This window comes from Ruditapes philippinarum, unplaced genomic scaffold, assembly GCF_026571515.1.
Source record: "Ruditapes philippinarum isolate M1 unplaced genomic scaffold, ASM2657151v2 ctg2197_1_1_1_1, whole genome shotgun sequence".
NCBI lineage: Eukaryota > Metazoa > Mollusca > Bivalvia > Venerida > Veneridae > Ruditapes > Ruditapes philippinarum.
In genome coordinates, this window is record NW_026860196.1 from 45474 (window position 1) to 68537 (window position 23064).

The 23064-nt window shown below is 32.4% G+C and overlaps 1 protein-coding gene across 1 annotated transcript; it reads right to left on the reverse strand.

Moving 5' to 3' along the window:
• Positions 1 to 1240: 1240 nt before the first annotated feature.
• LOC132759196 (tumor susceptibility gene 101 protein-like) lies at positions 1241 to 22644 on the reverse strand. Its single transcript, XM_060750921.1, has 11 exons — positions 22504 to 22644; positions 20851 to 20935; positions 20119 to 20184; positions 18388 to 18548; positions 17742 to 17835; positions 16884 to 16921; positions 6905 to 6989; positions 5151 to 5216; positions 4233 to 4399; positions 3864 to 3987; positions 1241 to 3308 (listed from the first exon to the last, which is right to left on the reverse strand). The coding sequence occupies exons 1-11, from the start codon at positions 22540 to 22542 to the stop codon at positions 3133 to 3135; spliced, it is 1101 nt and encodes a 366-aa protein (XP_060606904.1). The 5' UTR covers positions 22543 to 22644; the 3' UTR covers positions 1241 to 3132.
• Between the last annotated feature and the right edge of the window lie 420 nt (positions 22645 to 23064).

A 23064-nucleotide genomic window follows, 5' to 3' on the forward strand; every position in this document is an offset into this window, starting at 1 on the left:
AATTAGTTAAGGTTTTATTAATTGTAATACCCAATATTTTTTCTTCAGAGCTACAAACAATTTGCTCTGTTTTACATGAAATACAAGGATTACATTCATAAATAACATTTTGCTTGTATTTTGAGGAAATATACATGACCTTAGTTTTGTTAGCATTGATAGACATGTGATTTATTTCACACCATTTGTTGGCATTAAAAATATCATGAGTAAGAGATTCAACTACTCTGTTAAGTGGTACATCAACGGTTGAAAGGGTGGTGTCATCAGCAAAGATATCAGTTTCTGTTTGCCTGCTTTTTAAATTTGTCTTTTGACGTCTTATCTGTGATATGTAGGCTCCATAACCTCTGATCCCCTTTCAAAAGTCCATTTTATTTAGTTCCGCCCATTGTTTTCTCGTTTAGGGCACACGCATTTGTTTTTACTTGGGGACCATATGCCGCTTTTCATGGAATGGCACTACTGTGTCACATTGAAGGTTCCATAATAACCGCCATATGAACACATCTGCGGATGTTTCAAAATTCAAAATTGTACCAGTTCATTTCAAATGTTAAATTCTGCTTAAGCCGGTGATAGCGTGTGTGGACGGTAGTTTGCACCATGAACAGGCTCAATCAAACCGAGTCTGCAACATTTTCAATTTTGCCGTGTTGGGGTTTCTTTAGGGATTCGAGGATGTTTTTATTAATCCAGTTTGGTTGGGTGACATTCTTTACTTGATTCATCTGTTTGGTGCATGTTTTTCAAGGAGAGACAAAAATGTATCAGTTTCTACAGATACTACTTTTGACCAGGGTTGCTCTGACAATTCGGTTAAAAATTGATTTTCATCAAAGTGTTTGAGAGACCGGAAAGTTATTGTCTTATGCATGGGACCTTTAACACTGATGTTTGAAAGTTTGCGTGTAGATAAATGGGAAAATGGTCGCTAATGGATCAGGAAGGTACAATTACACCGACTATATTTTGAGGCATGTTTGAAAATACATGATCTATCAATGAAGCAGAGCTTGAAGTTACTCTGGTAGGAGATTCAACAAGCTGAGATAAAATTCACAGACTGCATTAGATCTAACCATGATTTAGAATAATTATCATGCTTCAAAACACCATAGTTAAAATCTCCAATAACAATACATTCTTTGTCCTCTTAATATGGTTTTTCCAAGGATATAGCAAAATTATCAAGCCACTCAACTTTAGAAGATGGTGGTCAGTATACATAACACAATAATAACGATTTACATATAGGATGTTTAAGTTCAAGCCAAATGGATTCAATAAAAATACATTCTAAATCAGAACAGTGTAAAAAGATAAACAGTCTCTAACATAAATAACTAAACCGCCTCCATTGGAAGGCCTGTCCTTGCGAAAAAGTGTAAAATTGTCCAACTAGTTCAATGTCTAGAAAATTAAATAGGAATGTTTCACATAAACAGAGTATATCAATCTTTTGTTTTGAAATTATAATTTTGAGTTCGTCGTCTAATTTTGAGTGTAAATAGTGAATGTTAAGATGCAGTATGTTCAACCCTTTTTTAGTGTACCAAGATTTACTATTTTTATTTGAGTCATAGTTTTGTCATTTACAATTTCATTAGTCAAATTAACAATGTTTTGTCCATATGGAAATGAATTACTTTCACAAATATTTAACGACGGCGATCCCAAGAATTCTGATTCCTCAGCCATGATGTTGGTAATGGCATGTAGACCATGTTCTTGTCTCTCCTCCCTGTAAACCTCCCTTTCTTAAAATGAGACTTGTTGACCATTGTGTTACTGTTATGGTCATCAGATGGCATCGTAGATATTCCTAGGACATAGTTTATAGCTTTCCTCGTGTTTGTTCCAAACAGTTTTCCACCCTTTCTATTTAGATGTAAATAGTCTTTATGCAGCGATTTGTCTGGAGTACCATGCAGGATAAAGTCAGAGCCATGGTTGATATAGTGGTGACCACCATCTGTCGGTTGTTGGTTTCAGAGATGATGGTTTTGACAAGCTTGTCATTTCTTCTAGGTAGGATTGAAGAAATGATTACATTTCATGTATTTTACATTTTGAGTTGATGGTTTTTATAGTGTGTATGGTATCCTTAAGCTCATCAACTATGTACTGGCTGGAATTTGCATCAGATATATTATTTGTGCTTACATGAAGTAATATTACATCTTTATTCTATATTCCATTTGAATCTGTATCATTTATTAATATGAAGGTATTTTCAATTGTAAGCACTCTTCCTACAGAGTGCATCTCGATGTTTACTTACAAATTAAAGTACATGGGGCGACAAAATGGTCAATCATGGGAATTAATTTCGACGTTCCGTCTCGATTAATTTCCTATAATTGACCCTTGTTGTTACCCCATGCGATGATACCAGCCGGTAAAGTCATGTATATATTCTATAACTAATACATAGTAGTGAAAATCTAAATTTTACAGCGCTATCGTGTAATTAAGTTGAAAAAGGTCAAATACTACAGTAGAATTACACATTACTTGGAGCATTGTTCTTGTCTTTCTATGTCAATTGTTCTTTAGACGTAGTTGATAAAGGTAGATAAAATGTATGTGTCTACAATCACAATTACTCATGATTAGGCACAATATTGAATACTTAGACCTTGTTCAACTCCAGTGAGGTCCAAAAGCTTAAAAAGAATAACATCTAGATTTCTTACAGAGATCGGCTGGGACACTTAAGACAGAAAGATTTTATGCTTTTCTCAGCAAAACGTTGGTTGCAACGTATTTCAATTCGTGGGTAATTTTTTTCACAATTAGAATAATTTTTATGAAAAATGAAAAACAGAGTGAGGCAATGAATAAAAATTCTGCTCAGTCTACATCAAGGGAATATTAATCTAATAAAATTATTCCTAGTCCCGTCATGTCAAAAAAAAAACTCAGTGGAGTCTCTTCAATGTCTTCATTTCTAAATATCAATTTTGTTTTATAAAATCATTCTTCTTTTGGGTTTGTAGGAGTTTCACTATGGTAATTTATCTATAAAAGTTCCTCTTCCATTCTGCAAGAAATCTCTCCCAGACGTTATAAAGTACTTGATTATACACCAATCGTCATCTTTGACAGATTCTACAGCGTACTTTATCTCTATCTACGGCGACCAGCTACTTGCCCAGCGTCATCAAGCGTTGAGTTGTTGCTATTTCTTTCTAGTGGTGGTCTTCCCGGAACGCTACCGTTGTTGCTATTTGCTTCTTGTAGTTGTCTTCCCGGAACGCTACCGTTGTCAGGATAGCTATTACTCGATGCAGAACCGTATGCCCCTTTGAAAAAAGCACCAGATAAATTGCTTTACTTGACATCACTGTGTGATATTTTTTAATATTATTCATACAAGAACTACGTCTTAAAAAGCAGAACAAAATTAGATAAGGCAATGTGACGTCCCCGACATTTGTACTATGAAGTTGCTTTATTCAGACGTATGTTTTCACCGTAAAAAAATGCCTTTTTAGCATTATTTTTGCAACGAGTACTTTTACAGTTTGCTATTTATTTTAAAAAAAGAAATGTTCGTTTCTATTTATTTTGACACCCATTAGCGCATATTGCAATGTAATTATGCTGCGATAGCGGTACTACTGTGCTTCAAACACAAATTTCAGCTTGTTAAGTTTAATACCCTATCCTAATGTAAATTCAGATTAAAGCTAGAATTATCCTGACATACACTATTCTAAATTGGAAATATTTCCTGTCTAATAACTTGTTATTCGTGAAATCACTACAGAACAGAACAAAACATATTATCTTTTAAACAGACTATAACTGTTCGATGACACTTCTCAATATGAATTGATAAGTACGAGTATTGTTACCTGGAACAGTTTGATGTAAGGTATTTAGGTTGTGTGGTTTTGTTACCGATGTATTCCACAGCGGTGGCATTTTCCCGAACTTTACCGTTAAGTCTTGCAATAATCCCACAAGGTCAGAATTTGGCTGAAATTGTTTTATAAAGTTATATACAACATAACAATTATCACATCTCCAGATTCACAACATTATTGTTAAAGTTATATTTCACCAATCAAATACTGTATAGAACTTTCAATAAGTCACAAAATCTTCGGACATTGTAATTCATTAAGGGTTTTAAGTAAAATAAAATATAGGTCTGTCGAGAATTAGAAACCGATGTCGGTATTTACAAGATAGGAAAGAAAGTGATAAAAAAAATTTCTTACATGATTCCATTCTGTAAGGAAGGGAGTTTTTATTAGCCCCGTCTTATCAACATAATAACAATTTTCATTTACCGCCATATTGGAAGCTGGTTTTACAAAAACAATAGGTGCCTGGTAAGGGTGTTGGTCCATCAAATATATACACAAAGGGGTATTGTATATAGAATCTAGGAACATAAAATAACTGGTTTCACAAAAACAATAATGTACCGTTTGGAAATAAAAGTATAAATATTATTCTAGGTAGTAAAGGTATTACTAAAGTGTCTTATATTCATTTACTACCAAAACGATTTCTATGAACAGAAACGATATGCTTTAATATTTTCTCGTAACATTGTATTACAAAAAAAGTACATTTAATGTTATTTATTCATGATTTTCAAGTAGATAAACGAAGGAAAATGTCCTCTTGGCTCTTGGAAATACAACAGTACTTGGATAGCTCTTAAGAAAGTAACAATTATTAAAACTCACTCACGCGATGAATATTTAACATAGGGTGTCACGGTTAGACAAAAATGATAACTATTTAAATGGCGACCTTGTAACTGTGTTAAACGTTAACCAGCCGTACTAATAGCATTCTTAGAATTTCAATTCTTTAACACAATATATGGCAATTGTGTCCGTATTTTGTTGCATTCAAATACATATTTAGATATAAAATCATATAAGTAACTTTCTTCCATTAGGATCTTACCGTACTCGATCAGATCGGAAAAAAACATTGTTGAGTACAACTAAATTACAAATTGTCATATTGTATTGTAAAAAACTAAGGTAAAATTTAGAATCAATTTAAAAATGTTTCACCTCTTTGTCAACCTCGATTACCAGTTATTGAATTTTTCTAAACGGCTTTTAGCGTGACAACCCTAATGTCTGCCTAATGCATGTAAATAATGGATGTCTTACCCTGAATTATGACGGGTATTGTTCCACTTAAAGAAAGAATTGGCTTAACTGTCCCGTCTGCAAAAGCTGAAATGCCAGGAAAAGTATCAGTAGTAAGTTAAGCAGTCAATGTCAATGGTTAAAAACACAGCTCATGATGAAAAAGAGACAATTCCATTTAGTTGTGTCCGATTAGATACATTTTATCCTTTAAAATATAGACAGGTTACCTCTTTTATGAACGCTTTTCGTAATGCAAACAATTCTTTTTACAAATTTGCTGATCTTAAATCCAGTCAGAGCGTTGAAGTATTGATAACGGTTTTGCCGGTGTTATTGAATATGTTACACTTAATAATTATTATTCTCACGTATTATTCTCTCGCACAGATTCAATAAAGCCAAATTTGCGATTCTCAACAAAGATTATAACTGTATTTTTCAAAACAGTTAAGAGTGTAAAACTTGTTGTGTCTTTCTTTTTTTCCATTTAGATTAAGTTTACATCTGGCGCAAAATAAAAGAATTTGTTACTTATATCTTACACACGATAATTGCTATTGTTTTGGTACTTAAATAATCGTAGCACGTCATAGCGCGTCATAACGCGTCACAGCACGTCAAAGCGCAGCATAGTATGTCAAAGCACGCCATATTACGTCGTAGCGCGTCATCCTTTCGACGGTCATCCGCTATACCCGTAGGACGGCCAAAGCGTAAGAAAACGTATCGAATTTTTACATTTCTGAAAGCCAGTCTTATTTTACGACCTGACGTCCATAGCGTAGTAAAACGTATCAAAAATATACCTTTCTAGAATCCGTAGCGTAAATCAGCGTAAAACTTGAATTTTGTGTATGCAAAACCGTAAAACCCTCGTTTTCGCACAATCTGGTTTTTTAATGTGTTTATGAAAAATCAAAATATTACGCTATGGCTGTTCAACAGCATTCGATAAACAACAAAGCCATACCGTATAACAATGTTAATATTACGTTCATCTGCAATAAACAGACTCGCAATCCTTGTTTTGTAAAACAAGTTCTGAACGTTTTAAAGTTATTTACCGATAAAGCCCATAAGAATACCCTATTGAGTAAAACGTCCACAACGTTTTAAAACGTAATTACTGAAAATCAATGAAAATCAATTTTTCTCGGGAAGGGTGATTGATATTATGCTTTTCAATGTGAATTTTTTAAGTTCAACTCATTTTTTTACAAATAAGAGAACTGCTTACAGAAACTCCGTTTGATGTATCAAGCAATGCATTTTAAAATACCATACCATTTAGAAGATTTTCTTCAATTAATTTTGAAATCGATTTGATTACCACATTTATTAAAAAGTGTACTGTATATCTAAACATTTACTATATCTGTCAATAAAGGGCACTATACAATTAACATATTTGGTGTTTTTATTTGAACAACATTTAACAAAATGAAATAAATGAAAGGTAAACTTTAAAAATTTAGTCATTTAAAACTAAATTTTGGTGGCCTTCCTACGACAAAACAGTAGTGGCTTTCAGGAAGCCAGAATCTTATACCGGTTGATTACGTTATAGTCTTCTATGACTATAGCGCCCGGCTTTTGAGAAGTCGATATTCGGTACGTTTTATTACGCTATGGCCGTCGAAAGGATATCACATCCTAGCGCATCATAGTATGTCATAGAGTTTTAGCAAATCATTGCTCGTTATAGCAGGTCATAGCGCGTCATATCGCCTCATAGCAAGTCATAACGCCTCATAGCGCATCATATCACTCACCTTGTTCTTCAAATGATCCCCTCATATCTGTAAAGACTTCAATAATTGTAATAGCATCTCGCTTGGTTTTAACTGGGTCCATATACTGTAATAAAGGTATTATAATACCATAGCAATAGAATAAGTTAATTCATGTTTTATCATAATTGGGAGACATTTCTGTTGAAAATGTGTCGCAGTTAAATCGTATACATATACATGCACAGTGCGTTAACTGGATTGCAAGTATTAGTTACCTGCACCCCAGAGCATGCCCATGCATAGGCTTTTTTTTTTTGCTGGGTTGTGACAGCAGAAAAAGGGAAAGCGACAGAATATCATATTCAGATGCTCATTCATTAGTTCCTTTTTTCTGGGGTTTTCATATTGTGACAACAAGGAACGTGTTGTTATGTTTGACTATGATACAAAAGAGAAAGAACATCAAAACAATCGACAATCTGATTAATACTTGGGGGCTATGTACAAATCAGATACCCTCTTCCTATTACTTGTATCATAAATTGGGGATCTTTCTATTTAAAATGATACGCCCCCCCCCCCCGTACGAATCAGATAGCCTCGTGTTTCGATGCTCTTATTACTTTATCACACACCTGTGCCGATTTTGCGACTCGTAAAAACAGTATTGCAAGGTCGTGCATATATTTAGACGTGAGGTCATTTGCGCTATACAAACATAGTGTAAAGACGCGCTAAATGTTAGTGTTCCACTTAGCCTAAGAGCCAAGGGCCATTTAATCAAAATTTTTGTCCAAATCTGAAACTTACACCAGAGCAAGTATATAGTCTCTCCTTTACAAAAATTCAAATCTTACAAAATTTGGCTTTCACAACCCTTCACAATCCAAGATGGTGTCCAATATGGCCGCCGATTTTAAGCAAAACTGATATATATCTTATTTTGGTAGATTTTGTGGCTAAAATTATGCCGCTTTCGATCAAAGTTTGTTTAAACATCTCTGAAGTAATTTATTTATATGTTAATAACGCTAAAAAAATAACTTTTAATGGTTTTTGTCTTACGATTTTCAAAAAATCAAAGAAAAATGCCCATTTTTAGCATATTTTTTTGATATTGTGTTCCAAATCTAACAAAAGATATTCTAAAAAGTTACTAAAATCCTTATATCATTTTTTATTTTATAAAATTTAAGTGTATTATACATATTTATTGTAGAAAATGTAAGAAAGCTCATAATATATACCTGTGGTGGTGTAAATGCACTAAAAACTCGGGGGAAAAATTGTATAAGTACATTTATTTTATTTATTTGTTTTTCTGTTTTATTTTTATGGGTTTGAATACATATATTCACTATTTCAATACACTGTGTATGGGTGGGGTACATCAAATAAAAATGCCCATTTTTTACATATTTGTTTAATATTGTGTGCCAAATCTTACAAAGGATATTCTAAAAAGTTACTGAAATTCTTATATTATCTTTAATTTTATTAAACCTACAGTGTATTATACATATTTATTATCAAAAATGTAAGAAAACACATAATATATAGGTTTCATTTATGCTTAAAGTGTGTGGGGTAAATGCACCGAAATCTAAAAAAAAAAAAAAACTGCACAAGAAGATAAATGTTATTGATTTGTTTTTCCATTTTATTTTTATGTGTTTAAATGCACTTATTGTCCATTTCAAAACATTTTGTTTGGTTTTAAGATATTTTTGTCTTCCGTAAGATATGCAATCGGAACACCTCGGGCGACTTCAAGACGATTGTAAGATATGGTGGGTGGGGTACATACTTAATACAATATTTAAAAATAGCTACATGAAGCTGGTTCCATGACCACATTTGACATTTTCCTTTTTCCTTAAGCAAGTTTTACACATCATCTGGAATTCCGTGGTTAGAGGCAAAATCATTTTTTTAAGTTTTAAAGGTTATACCCATTCATATATAAAAAAGCCAAAATACAAGTATTTGAGCCTCAAGGTCAAGGCTAATTTTTATCTATACTGTAGGCGCGTCATTGAAAAATGATTCGTGACGATAATGGTGATACTGATCATGATGATGATGATGATGATGATGATGATGATGATGATGATGTGGTGGTGGTGATGATGATGGTGATGATGATGGTGGTGATGATGATGGTGGTGATGATGATATGGTAACATTGATGGTTATAATAATAATGATGGTTGTGATGATGATGATGATGACGATGATGATTACAATAATTCTTTAATAGACCTACGAGACTCCTATATTTGTATTTATTTTTTCTTTTCTTTTTCTTTTTTTTCCGATTTTAACATTTTTTTTTTTATATCGACCCACTTCAACAGTTTTCCTGGATAAATAACCATCAATTGTATCATAGTAGTTTGGGACCTTTTTGTTGAAAATGTGTCGGAGTTAAATCGTATACATATACACGCACAGTGCGTTAACTGGAGTGCAGGTAGGCCTATTAGTTACCTGCACTCCAGTGCATGCGCATTGAAAGGCTCATTTTTGCTGGGGTTTAAGCCCCCTCGTACAAATCAGATAGCCTTGTGTTTCGATGCTCTTTCTATTACTTACCAATTTCTTCACAGGTGAATCAGCGATGAGAGACAAATAATACTGAGATCAATTGTCACAGAACTACGGAATACCGTTAGGGCCATCGTGGTTATACGTTTAAATACAGAGGGCGACAATGCGACAGTGCGATGACGACAATACGACAGTGCGATGACGACAATGCGACAGTGCGATGGCGACAATGCGATAACACGAAAGTACGATGACGACAGAGCGATAGTGTTTTCGCACTGTCACCATCGCACTGTCGTATTGTCGTCATCGCACTGTCGCATTGTCGTCCTCTGGACTAGAAAGTCTTATAACGATGGCCCTAACGGTATTCCGTACAGAAATGAATTTCTTGAACTGATGCTCTCCCTATTGAGCTAAGTGGGCGGACATAACGTTACACCGTATAAGAATCTTACACTGGCTGTTTATCTAGCTCGAGGGTACCTGTGACGGCGGTAACGAGGCTCTGTACAGACAGCCGGTGTTTCATTCTTTTTCTTGCATATAACATCTTAATTATATTCGAAACAGAAATTATGAAAACTGATATTCTCATTACGCAATCTAGTACAGTCCCTGGGGACCTTTTGTGTGCAAAAAAGGTCCATGAATAAATGATATACCAATGTAAAGCTAAATGTTTGAAGTTTACAAAAAAATTGGGTAGACATGTCAAATCATGGTACGTTTTGAGAAAATCAAGATGGCCGCCAAGATGGCCGCCAAATTATTGAAAAAATTAATTATTCTTATACGCAATTTATATGATAAAATTAGTTCTTTTTTGTATTTATTTTGGCACAGGTGATGTTAAAACTTCACATTCTATTGGAACAATATAAAAATGGAGGCATTTCCATTATTTTTTTCATATTTTCTGAATTTCATAGATAAATTTGCTAAAAAATGCATGAAAAAATTATCAAAAATTGATATGGGGCTGACATTTTTTCCTACCAGCTAAGGCATAGCGGTGTAAATGAATATTTTTACCATATACTACAAAGACTTGAACAAGATCATAATAATATCACCCTTATTTTCTATCTTTATTGTAAAAGAATGTAGATTCTGATATTCTTAAAGTGGGTGGTGTAACGAAAACTAAGTCTCAGTATTTTGTTAACTGGTTTGTTGTGATAATTAAAACTATGAATAGTCAACATGTATTGCACTTTGGCATGTACCTAAAGTTATAAATAATTAAGAAACTTAGACTGATATTTTGTTTATCAGTAAAATGAAAGACACACCTGAAACGTATGACACTTTCAACTTTTAGCATTTTAAGCATGTTGTTAAGAATGACACAAACTTATAGATAAATAATCTGTGCACAATGCCATGGTAACAAATTGAAAAAAAATGTAACATTAAAAGAAGTCACATTTAATTCTAGCAAATTATCAACACAGATAACAGCCGATATTTTGAAATTAGATGAATAAATTTATTTCAAGACTTTGCATCATGCATTTGCTTTTTTCAAACTGCTATACATAGGAAAAGATCATGTCAGATGTGAATGTTGTTATGTTTGGAAAGGATAATTAATGGTGATAATAATAAGTAAAATTAATGGTGATAATAATAAGTAAAAGGCAGTCTTAAGGTAGAAATGTATATAAACATTATCAAATGTTTGAAACTGTACATAGGGTAAACATTTAAGACTTTGCATCTAAAACGAGAAATAAATAGGTCACTGGTTCAAATTCTAGGTCAACCAATATCATATTTTAATGACAATCGAATTTATTGTTGAGTTCAAACTTTTTGGTTGTAGCTTGTATTATGTAATTCTAACTTGCACTAGATAAAATTCTAGGTCAACTGATCTCAGTGTATAATTCTGCATCTGAAATTTTACAATCAAAATACAAAGAGGTCACTAGAACAGATTAAGGTCAGCTGGCATGTCATATTGTGTCTGTTATCCAAATTTCTTTAGCTTCAAAGCAAGAAAGTAAGTCACGAGGTCTTAAATTCTAGGTCACCTTATACCAGTGGGGCCATGATTTGAACAAAGACAATTCTTCCAACCAAATGGCCTTCCATTGTGGTTTCTGACAAAGAGTTTTTTATATAAAAATCGACATCTGGGCAGGGCCATTTTTATGCTCCCCGAAAAATTATGGGGGAGCATATAGTCGCCGGGCGTGTGTCCAAAACCTAGTCGAGGAGCATCACCTGGTTCAACCGGCTCTTGTTTTAATCCAGACTCATGATCATTATTTGATGCCTGCAAACTTAGCACTTTACTGAGAGTGTCGGATGTGAAATCCAGGCGTCTCTTGTTCCACAGACAACAATTGATCTCGGACATTGAGTTTTACGGTCATTTGTCTGTCAAAAAAGTTAGTACCGTAGCTAAGTAGAAATTGGTCATTACTCTTCTGGTTATTTATCCATGAAAGTGAGATAGTTTAACCAACCTTCAAGCTATCAACAAAGAAGTGTTGAAATTGGCGTATAACCCAGACCCGGCCCTTTCATGATTTGAAGAAACATGGTAAAAGTCTTCTAGAAATTGTTTCACATGCTCTAAACAATGGGGTTAAAGGGATGATTTTATAAAGGATTTTATATATAAGTTAGACTATGTAAATCAATTGACCCTTGGGAAAGGTAATTATAATCAAACGGATCATGACTTTACCAAGCTTAGAAGTTGTGTATTATTTCTATTATATGATTTATATCGTGACATAAATTGATATGGTCATAGAATGAATGCTTCACACTTAAATATCAAAGCATTTTATTTATGGAGAAGAAAGTTTTCAAAGCCTTTTCTTTATAACACAAAGTAAAATGACTTCTGGGGTTAGGGCAACTTTGACAAGATTGTCAAGATTTGAAAAATAAATTAAGGTTTTTTTGACAATGCTTTTAACCCAAAATCTAATCTGATCTGGGCATTTGGTTTTGGAAAAAATATGATTTTAAAAAGTTTTCCTATGTGTCTCCATATGAAATAAGTTGACCCTAGGGGTGGGTTAAATTTTCATTTGAATAAATTTTTTACTGGTCTATACAAGGCTACAACAGAAATAATAAGCTATAGGCATCGGTTTGGGAGAAGTTATCTTTTTAGCTTTTCTTATATGTAATATAAATGAATTTGACCACAAGGTCGTGATTTAAGCAAATGTAATAATATTTTCATGTTTTTTCTATATTTACATTGTGTAAAGAAAGTTTACTTACCTTTACTTTAAAGGTGATCAATTGTGCCAAGCTATTTAAAAAAATTTCATAGGAGGGGACACGAAATGTAGATTTTTATACATTTGACCTTGACCTTTGGTGTAGCAACCCAATGTTTGCATTCTGCACATGGTCTTATACTGGTTATCAATCGTGCCAAGATGGTTTTTTTTAAATTTCAGCGGTTAAAATGTTGGAGCGGACACGAAATGTAGACTTTTTAACATTTGACCTTAAAGTGTGACCTTGACCTTTTGTGAAGCAACCCAATTATTGCGCACTGCACGTCGTGTCATAATGGTGATCCGTTGTGCCAAGTTATTTCAAAACTTTACAGCTTTAAAAAAATTATGGAGCGGACACGAAATGTAGACTTTTTATTATTAAATGAAGACTTTTAACATTTGACCTTAAAAAGTGACCTTGAACTTGGGGATAGCAACCCAATTATTGCGCTCTGCATATTGTCTCATTATGGTGATCACTTGTGCCAAGTTATTTCAAAAAAATTTCAGGGGTTAAAAAGTTATGGAGCGGACACGAAAGTGTTATGGACGGACGGACAGACAGACGGAGTCCATTCCTATAATCCCATTACCGCTACGCGGAAGGCGATTAACAATGTTGGTTTAGTCCCATCTTAAAAAGCCATACATATAAAAGCTCAAGATCTTTTTATTTATTTCTGGGAATATTTGAAAACATTACACATTGTCAGTTCTATTTTTAACTTCTGTGACTAAGATATACAATAATCCGATTTGTGCAAAAAACAACAACAAAACAAAATTTCTGTCAAATTTTATCAAATATAGCCTATTTTTACGTCACATCAACACTTTAAAAGGCTTTGTGGCGACTTTCCTGCTTTACTGAGGAAAGCCTAATATGTTTCCCTCCGTGCATTATTTCATAATATTGACACCTTCTGGTCATCTTTTAAGGCAAATCAGAATTACAAAGTATGTAAGAAAGTGAAATTTGGCTTATTCAAATAAAGAAAACAGTAAAATTGTTTGTAAAATAAAGAAATCAAAGTCATATGTTCATCCTGATTCCAAATTCAAATACGTCCTGAACTTAATCTTAATTTGGAACACACTAGTGTTCATGTGCATTACATGCAACCGGACAATTTGAGAAATGCTGTTTTTCCTCATCTCCAATTACATTGAAACTATGGTTTTAAGACTGCACTTTTATAATGACTTATTTAAAACAGAAAGCTTATATGAATTTTGGATACGTTCAGCCGCGGGTTATTCCACATGATTTATTGATATTTATTGATGAGAAAATAACGAAACTGTAACAGTTGATATGATTACCAATGTCTTTGAGATTTTATTTGAATGCTTACCTGTATATAGTTATAGCTTATTACTACGTGACGACAATTTACATACTTCTTTGTGTGAGTGGAACAAAAATCGCTCCTAAAGTTTTACAAACACATATTTTTCTTATAACTGGTAAAAAACAGTCGAAAACAAAAGCAAAATCTATCATTACACCAAATTTATTTAGTGCCTTTCTGATATATATAACATGTTCAAATGCGTTAAAATCAACAAATTTATATCATAGTTATAAACTTTAAAAAAGAATACTCGACATAAAAATGAAATTTCAACAATTATACAAATCTAGATATGGCTATGTAAAACTATTTGCATATAAACATAATCTTAAATTCTTTTCAACGTGATTTATAATAATATTATGAAAGAGACCGCCATCTTCTTAAATAGTCACATATTTCTAAAGAACGAAGTGAGACTGCGGTAACAAAACTCATATTATTTACATATCGGAATTACTTATATTGTATAATTAATTTGAGACTTTTAAGTTTTAGTTTTGTGTACATTCTTCTGTAGCTTGTTCTTAATGTATACTGGAGTTCGTCCCTACTGTATCCGATTTTCAATAGGTAAAACAATTGAGATTCTATACAACGTTTCAGGGATTCTGTTTTTCTCTATTTTAATGTGTTTAAATGGAGGGTTGTTTTTGGTAATAAGACAAGATGCCATTTGATGAACAGTCCGGAGTTTGTTGATGATCATTTAAGACATACTGACCGTATAACAAAGCATTAGGTGGTTTGACCTGTAGGTCACAAAATAATTTATAAAGAATTTTGAGGCAACGGTGGAATATGGCCTATTTGTTTTGCGTAACAAGACATCTATACAGGATTTATAATTTATGCTGCTCTATATTTTTTTAGAATAGAAGAAAGTGTCAAATTTCTAACACAAAATGGTGATTTTATCCATGTTTCTCCAACTGTTAAAATATTTCAGCTGGGCTTGTATTGCATTGAGATGAGAACACAATCATTTAGGTTTTCCAGATGCATCTATGGCACATTATCTTGAAGACGTTCTTCATCACAACATATTGACATATTGTCTATTCCTTCTTATCACATTTGATCTGTGGGATTTTTTTTGCTTTATTTGTTATTTATTATTATTATTTAATGACCAATAAATGAAGAATGTTGAAAAGTTTTTTTCTCAAATCGGGCCAAACATCAAGCATAAATTTTATTTTTCAATATAACTCTGAGTAGATTTCATTATTATCTTTTGCCTCTAAAACTTTAAGCGTTTTTATTGTTACAGTAACGGTTCAGCAAAATGTTACCGATGTTTTAATTCAAATTTGTGTTTTTTCATGGAAAGTAAATGTAGTGAAATTTGAAATGATTTTTTTTATGTTTCAAATGTATCCAACTCTGAATTCTGTAATGCATAATCATGACATTAACTTCTACAACATGCTTGAAATGATAAAACCGAAAGCCTCATACGTTTCCGGGTTTCTCTCATTTAACCACTTTGTTGCCATGGCAACAGAACCAATTAATGTTGTTGGTAGAATAAAAATCTACCTTTTAGAAAATTAAAGACTTAAGAACATTTTAAAATGTAATCTTGTTGGTTATTCTTAGTCTTAATAATCGTTATATATCAGTTCACTAGAAATTGGGACTCAATTTTCGTGTACCCCACCCACTTTAGGAATGTCAGAATTCACATTCTTACACAATAAAAATTAAAATAAGGGTACAATTAGTAAGTTGTTGATCAGGTCTTTGTATAATATGGTAAAAATATTAGTTTTCACCACTATGTCTCGACTGATAGGAAAAAATGCCAGCCCCATGTCGATTTTTGTTACTTTTTCATGCTTTTTTAGCAAAATTTCTCTATGAAAACAAGAGTATATGCATAAGAAAAAGGAAAAGGACCCTTTTTCATATTGTTCCAATAGTATGTGAAGTTTTAACATCACCTGTACCAAAATAAATACAAAAAAGAACTAATTTTATCATATAAATTGCGTATTAGCCATTTTTCAATAATTTGGCGGCCATCTTGGCGGCCATCTTGGATTTCTCAAAACGTACCATGATTTGACATGTCTACCCAAATTTTTTGTAAACTTCAAACATTTAGCTTTACATTGGTATATCATTTATCCATGGACCTTTTTTGCACACAAAAGGTCCCCAGGGAACTGTACTAATCTGTTCTTATAGCCATGAACTTACAACTTCATTCTTAACGGTAAAATGACGTCATCCTAAGAATGCAATTTGAACATTCATAAAAGGCGGGCGACAATGACGTCATTTAAAGCACGCGACTGTCTTCCATGGTGTAAATGGCACATAATCCTGTCTGATATAATGCAAGAACTTATGATGATAACATACAGTATTATAAATAATAATATGATAAAATCATACATTTAAAATAATAGTACTGAACGTTTGTTACGTCCCTTTTCATTGGAAAAATCGTGACGTTTATAAATATAAAATAATACAGTAGATCTATACACGGCTGCTGTCAATTTAAGAAATAGAATTTCATTTCTTTCTCAAATAATGGAAAATATAAAGATTCTTGACAGGTTATATGATCCTATATAAACAGATATTTGCTATATAACCGTTTAATAAAGGGCCATACAACCTGTCGTCAAGAATATTTATATAACTAACGTATATAACGTCATAAATAGATCAAACTTAGTCTTTACTTAAGAACAGGGAACAGATGAACAGTTGTACAGAGTTCAACAACATTACTTCATTATATTGTATGGTCGACATCAAAATAACAAACTTCTTAAAACTACCAAATACATGTACATGGAAATAAATACGACTTCTGACTTCACGTTGTTTGATACTTACGTTAGAAAGTTGAAGCTTCCCTATGAATACCGATCGATCTGAAATTAATAGACTAACCTTTAAGCATCATTTATTTTTTGCAATATTATGTTCTTGTCTCAAGTTATGAATTGATGTAGTTATAAAGGTTAGAAACAAAATAGTGCGAATTATTATTTAGGTAAACATAAAAATATATTCAGCATCTGTAATATTCTTCATTGTCTTGCAATACAAGAAATTTGTGAAAAAATTGTGCACCTTCTGTGAAAAGCATGAAACTTGGCATGGAGTCAAGGAATGGTATTTCAAGTTATTTCAGCCTGGGATCCACTTTTTAAAAATCCAAGATGGCCGCCGAAATCCAAGATGGCCGCCAAAATGAAAAATGTACACAGGACATGTCAAAATGAAGTTATTAATGACTAGAAAATGATATAAATTGACATTATAGGTCAAAAATAATAATTTTTTGGAAAAATGCTAAAGTAGCATTGGTAGAAAATTCAATATATACCGATTTAATCTAACAAATCATAGGTCTTTGAATGTTAAACGAATTTAGAGAAAAATCCGAATGTAACAATATAATTCCGTTTATGTATGTATGTATGTATGTATGTATGTATGTATGTATGTATGTCTGTGTGTGTGTGAGCGCGTGCCCGTGCGTGCGTGCGTGTGTGTGAACGGGCGCGTGCGTGTGTGTGTGTATTTGCTGGATTATAGGTCATACCAACACCGTTAAATTCATACAGCGACCTTCCCGCTTTTCCGGTGGAGGAAGAACCCAGGTGCCACTATATAAATTATTTCTGGCACGAGTGGTACCCGAGTAGAACCACCGATCTTCCTTCAAACACACGCAGGGATACTTACCATCCGAACCAGCTTTTGCGAATGAACTTAATGGTGGGTTTTGGCCGAACACTTCTACCAAATCAATAATTAGTCCCAGTAATGTAGAGTTTCGCTGAAAACAATTTGACATCAGTTAACGTCAGAAAGATAAAAATTAGGCAGCATAATTATATGAGTTATTTTAAGATGACAAAGGGTTTATATCCGATGGTATAAATAAATAAATAAATATGTATGCCACAGTTCAGAACTGTTCACTTTTAACGGGTTCCGGTCAGGCTGCACATTTTTCTCACCGTGTGACATATAATAACGAAACATATATATCTAAAATAAAAAAACAATATCTTAATATTTCAACAGATTATTTATAAATACATTTCCTGAAAAATAAACGAGTAATTGGATAATATAAACTTAGTTCATGTTTTATATTTAACTAACAATCAATATAGATTTATGAAAATATGACTTCGTAAGATATATCGCCCTGTATGTGATTCCAATTTCATTTCCTAAAAAACTCAAGGAACACTCAATAGTGGCCATTCTTTACCATCTGGTCTATGTAATATTAAAATGATAGTCTGATCTGACTCTATGGCCCAGTTGGCAGAGATTGTGTTTTAACGAGGTTGTCGGTAACTTGAAATAGAAAACTTACGTTCCACTGTTTCATATATTTGGTATAGACTCTTCCTTCATCATCCACATACCCGATCTGGCGAATGTACATTGACGTGGAAGGTTTGACGTACACCGTCGGCGCCGTGTTAGGATGTTTGTCTGATATCCATACAGCTATAGGTGTATTATACGTTTCATCTAGATAAAATTACAATTTAAACGTGTATATTGAAAATTTCTATCGCAATTAACAGTGTAGGTCACTGTGACTATTCAGCATATTTAATGGTTGCAGAAAAAGACATGAATCTCTTGAATTAGTTTTATTAGGCTTTGGTACAACAACGCCTATAACCTATCAACATGGACAAATCAACTTCAAGAACTTCGATAGCGTTGATGATTGTTTAATGATCAACATTATTTTTTGTTCAATCACATTGTCGTATTTTTCAAATTTCTGTTAAGTCTAACTTTAGTTAATGTGTACTAACTAAACGCGTCGTCTAACCAGTCTATGCATTTTATCAGGGAGGAGTTAGAGGTGTGGTTGGCACTCTGAATGGTTAGGCGGAACTTTGGCTACGTAAAAAAAATAGACGAGGTCATGTGTTTCTAATTGTGATGATACAATCAAATTTATTACGTGGGGCACGCAGAGACAAATGATTACATAGTAACCTTTTCATATCCTTTTATCTCTAAGAAAAATGTCTGTTATAAATTGCTGACTGTTTTAAACTTTTATTTTCTAGAAAAAGTAACCAAAACATTATTTTCTTTCAGTTGATAGGAATGAACTGCATTAACAATCCTTGATATTAAGAATACAATGGTTATATTTTTTGGCTGGAAAACTCATTGTATATGGACCCCCTTCAGCCGTAAACCTAAATTGACACGCAGAAAAATAAAACAAAAGTGAACTGTTTTCCAAATGAGCAAATCAATAGGGATTTTAAATGTAAGTGAATAACTTGAAGCTTAAAACGAATTTGTATTAATTAATAATCTCTTATGTATTTTTCTCACATTTTCCATTTATTTTAAAAGGATGTACACATTTCATTAACTCCATTGCTTTTACCTTATTGCATCATTTTCCTCGCTGTTTTTTTTTCACATATTTTATAGAAACACGCTATTTTTACTGTAGATAAAGGTCATTTCAGTAAAAAATGTGCCTGATTGTATGTTGAAAGGAAAGGGCCATTTATTTAGCTTATCAAAAGGGCGGAGCTATGGTGATTTAGAGAAATGCCTTGTTTTTGGTTGAAGAAAATAATGTTGATCATTAAATAGGTTAATGTTTAATAATACGCATTAACAAAAGTAATTGGCCGCCTGCCTATTTTTGTTTATTGGTATTATTAAACACTAACCTATACATACTGCTCAAAGTGGGGGGGCGTTAAGGAGTTTGCATTTTTACAATATCTCTCTAAAACAAAATCAAACTGTGTCTGCAGTTTTCATATAATATTTTTGGTTTTTCAGATACCTCATGAGGGATCTCCCCATTTCTAGTTTTCTATGGTAGTATTCATGCCAGAAATATTATAAACTTAGTATATGTCTTGGTTCTTGGTTCATCTAGCTAAAATAAGTTGTTTACTTCGTCATTTTACTACCATTATTAATGTTGTCCTTTTGTTCCATTAACTATCTTTCTGACATGTTCATTCCAGAACAACTTTTAATTTGTCAATTAAAATAAAATATTCTAATTTCATCAAGTACATGAAGTATATTCCAATACTTATTTTACCTTTGTACAGTACGGGAATGGTTCCATCCAACACAAGAATGAATATTGTTTCACCACGTGAATTTTCTGTATGAAAATACATAGATTAATTATTTTGTGAAATTATCTTACTTATTGTTTCACACTGCTCAAGAACGAAAATGTACATCATGTAACGATATCGGTGATGAATTTCATTATCATTTTGTCTGTTCAGTATTCGAAGAAGATTGATACATGTATATATTTAACTTTAATGGCGATCAGCATAGTATGTTTAAATTGGTAAGTTTGTTTATATCTGAAAATATAGTTTCTAAATTTTGTTATTTTATATGCATGTTCTTAGTTTACTAATGTTGGGCAGAAATATGGAATATTTTATATTCCGGAAGCTTCTTGAACTGAAAATTCAACGCAAATTGAAAATCCATTTGAGATGAAAGCGTGGGATATAAGTGTTTCAATGAAATTGGGAAAAAATCCGTCGGAATCATTTCACAATTTTTGGAAAGTCCTGTCATTTTTATATCAATTGATGTAATCATATGACCGAGTTATTCCAAACAAAATAACAAAATAAATGATACTTGTTTAGGGAGTGATCAATGTATATCTATATTTAAGAACATGAATAATGTCATAATGAATTAAGTACAGATAGAATTTCGTGATTTTTTTTGTTTGTTTGTTTTTCTTCTTTATTTTTTTATTATTATTTTCTTTTTTTGGGTGGGGGTGGGGGTAGCTTACTAGTTTCTTCTAACTTTGGCCTCAAGTCTTGAAATACTGACATCACCTCTTTAACTTCAGTTTTGGTACTTCCTGGATTCTGATACTAGAAAAAGAACAACATGGAAAACATATTCAAAATGCACAAGGAGATATTTTACAGCCACCACGCGGCGCAGACGTGTCAATAAAATAGAAAGCATGTATTCCTAAAAGGGTATAAATCTATATCATATGAAATATTTCTATAAAATGTATCAGCAGTAAAATTATATTGGTTCCATTATTATATGGCTGATTCCCGATAAAGTTGTAACATAGAATATCTCTGATATTTAATACACTTGAAAATGTACGTTAGCATAATAAAATGTTTCGGAACAAAAGATGATTTGCTATTTTAAGTAGGATTTTATCCGTTAAGCAATGACTTTGTGCATGCACCATTCGCCTTAAGGCAATTGATTGCCATTTTAATTTCATACACACATTTTGAAAGTATTCTTTTTTTAAAATCCATACAATATTTTTCCATCAGATATATAGCTTTATACACTTTAACGATTTGCCAACACGGCATTAATATTGCACCGTTTGATTCAGTCTGTTTATGGGCGGTAGTTGTAAAATGTAAGCTCCCTATCACCGGCCTAAAGAAAACTCAACATTAACATATGGAATAGGTAAAAAACACACATCCACATATGTGCTCATACAGTGATTATCACGGAAACCTCAGTGTGGCATTTATATACTAGCATATAGGAGTACATCATGTATATGTAAAAGTATGTTATTTGTACAATACATGTATTTGTAAAATGATTGATTCAATGTACATGTACTATTTGTAAGACAGTGTTTGAAACAAAGATCTCTAAGAGCGTGTCAGAAGCATAATTAAATCATTGAATAAAAAAACACATTATTATATTTGTTTTCATTTTGTTTGCTTTTATCACATTGTTATTGGCTGTATGCTGTTCACTGATCAAACAATGACTTAGATAAAGTTAATGTGATATTTTCGGGGTTTTTTCAAAGGTGTACAATTATTTTCGGTGTTCATTAGGCCTTTGCGCTAATAGATAGATGGATGGATGGATGGATGGATGGACGGATGGACAGACAGACAGACAAACAGACATATTTGTACATAGTCATAAATACAAAACACATAATACATAAAACATTATATGACTTCATGCTTTATTTCTACCGCCACTGTATATATATCATATTGGCTGTTTTTGCGTGATAAAATATTGAATTGAATTTTCTTATTAAAGACGTCAAGCGCATCTACTCGGTTCTTTCCGTCAAGCTTTAGAGCTTTCAAACTCAATATAAAATATATTTTGAAAGAAGAAATCTATATTTACTGGTTATTGTTAAAAGTGTTTCGCGGTTCATGGTTTAGAGTAAAATCTAATAAAATTAAACAAATGCAAACAACAACCAGTTACCTTGAGAAACCAAAATAATTTTATCATACCTTAGTTTTTTGTACGTTTTGGAACTTAAAGAGTTTTTAATTATAATAATATTTTGTAAATTATACTTTCGGTTTGGTTTACTGGTTTATAAATATATAATTATTACATAGATATAATGTTAATCTTATTCAATACATACGAGTATACATAGTAAATATAAATAAAATGTAGAGCTTACCTTTGCCAACGATGTATTTAAAAATATATCATAGCTCATTTTTTCTCTAACTTTTATGGATTTACAAGCACTAGAGAAAATACTATTACTATTACGTAGTTTCGGTTTTAATAGAAAAAACGCCGGAAGTTTGCTGTTACATTAAATATATATAAGCGGCTAAGTATAGAGTGTTCTATTATTAGAATATTCAGTCATGTATAATATATATAATAGAACATGCTATACTAATGGTAGGCATTTATACTAACCTTCAACAAAGTTTTTGAATCGCTACTTATCATCATAATGAAACTGACTGTATCTTATTTACATTTTCAACTCTTTTTTTTTAATTTTTAATTAAGTATACGAGGGTTATCCCAATTGCACACCGCACAAATTAAATGCATGGGTACACAACCGTTCAACGCGTCAACAGCCGTACTAGTATATACATGTCGGTATAAAACATAATTGACGGTCTGATATGGAATGCCATGGCTATCTTATATTGTTCTTTTTCAATTAATTTAACCATATGGATAATACATAAGTTCACTTCGACAATATATGAATTGA

Excerpts from the sequence above, each read along its gene's own strand:
- LOC132759196 (XM_060750921.1), bottom strand. The coding sequence starts at position 22,542 with ATGAGCTATGATATATTTTTAAATACATCGTTGGCAAAG. Across the intron at positions 5,217-6,904 it reads GGGATCATTTGAAGAACAAG|CTTTTGCAGACGGGACAGTT; the intron begins GTGAGTGATATG and ends CTGGCATTTCAG. Across the intron at positions 3,309-3,863 it reads CTTACATCAAACTGTTCCAG|GGGCATACGGTTCTGCATCG; the intron begins GTAACAATACTC and ends CTTTTTTCAAAG.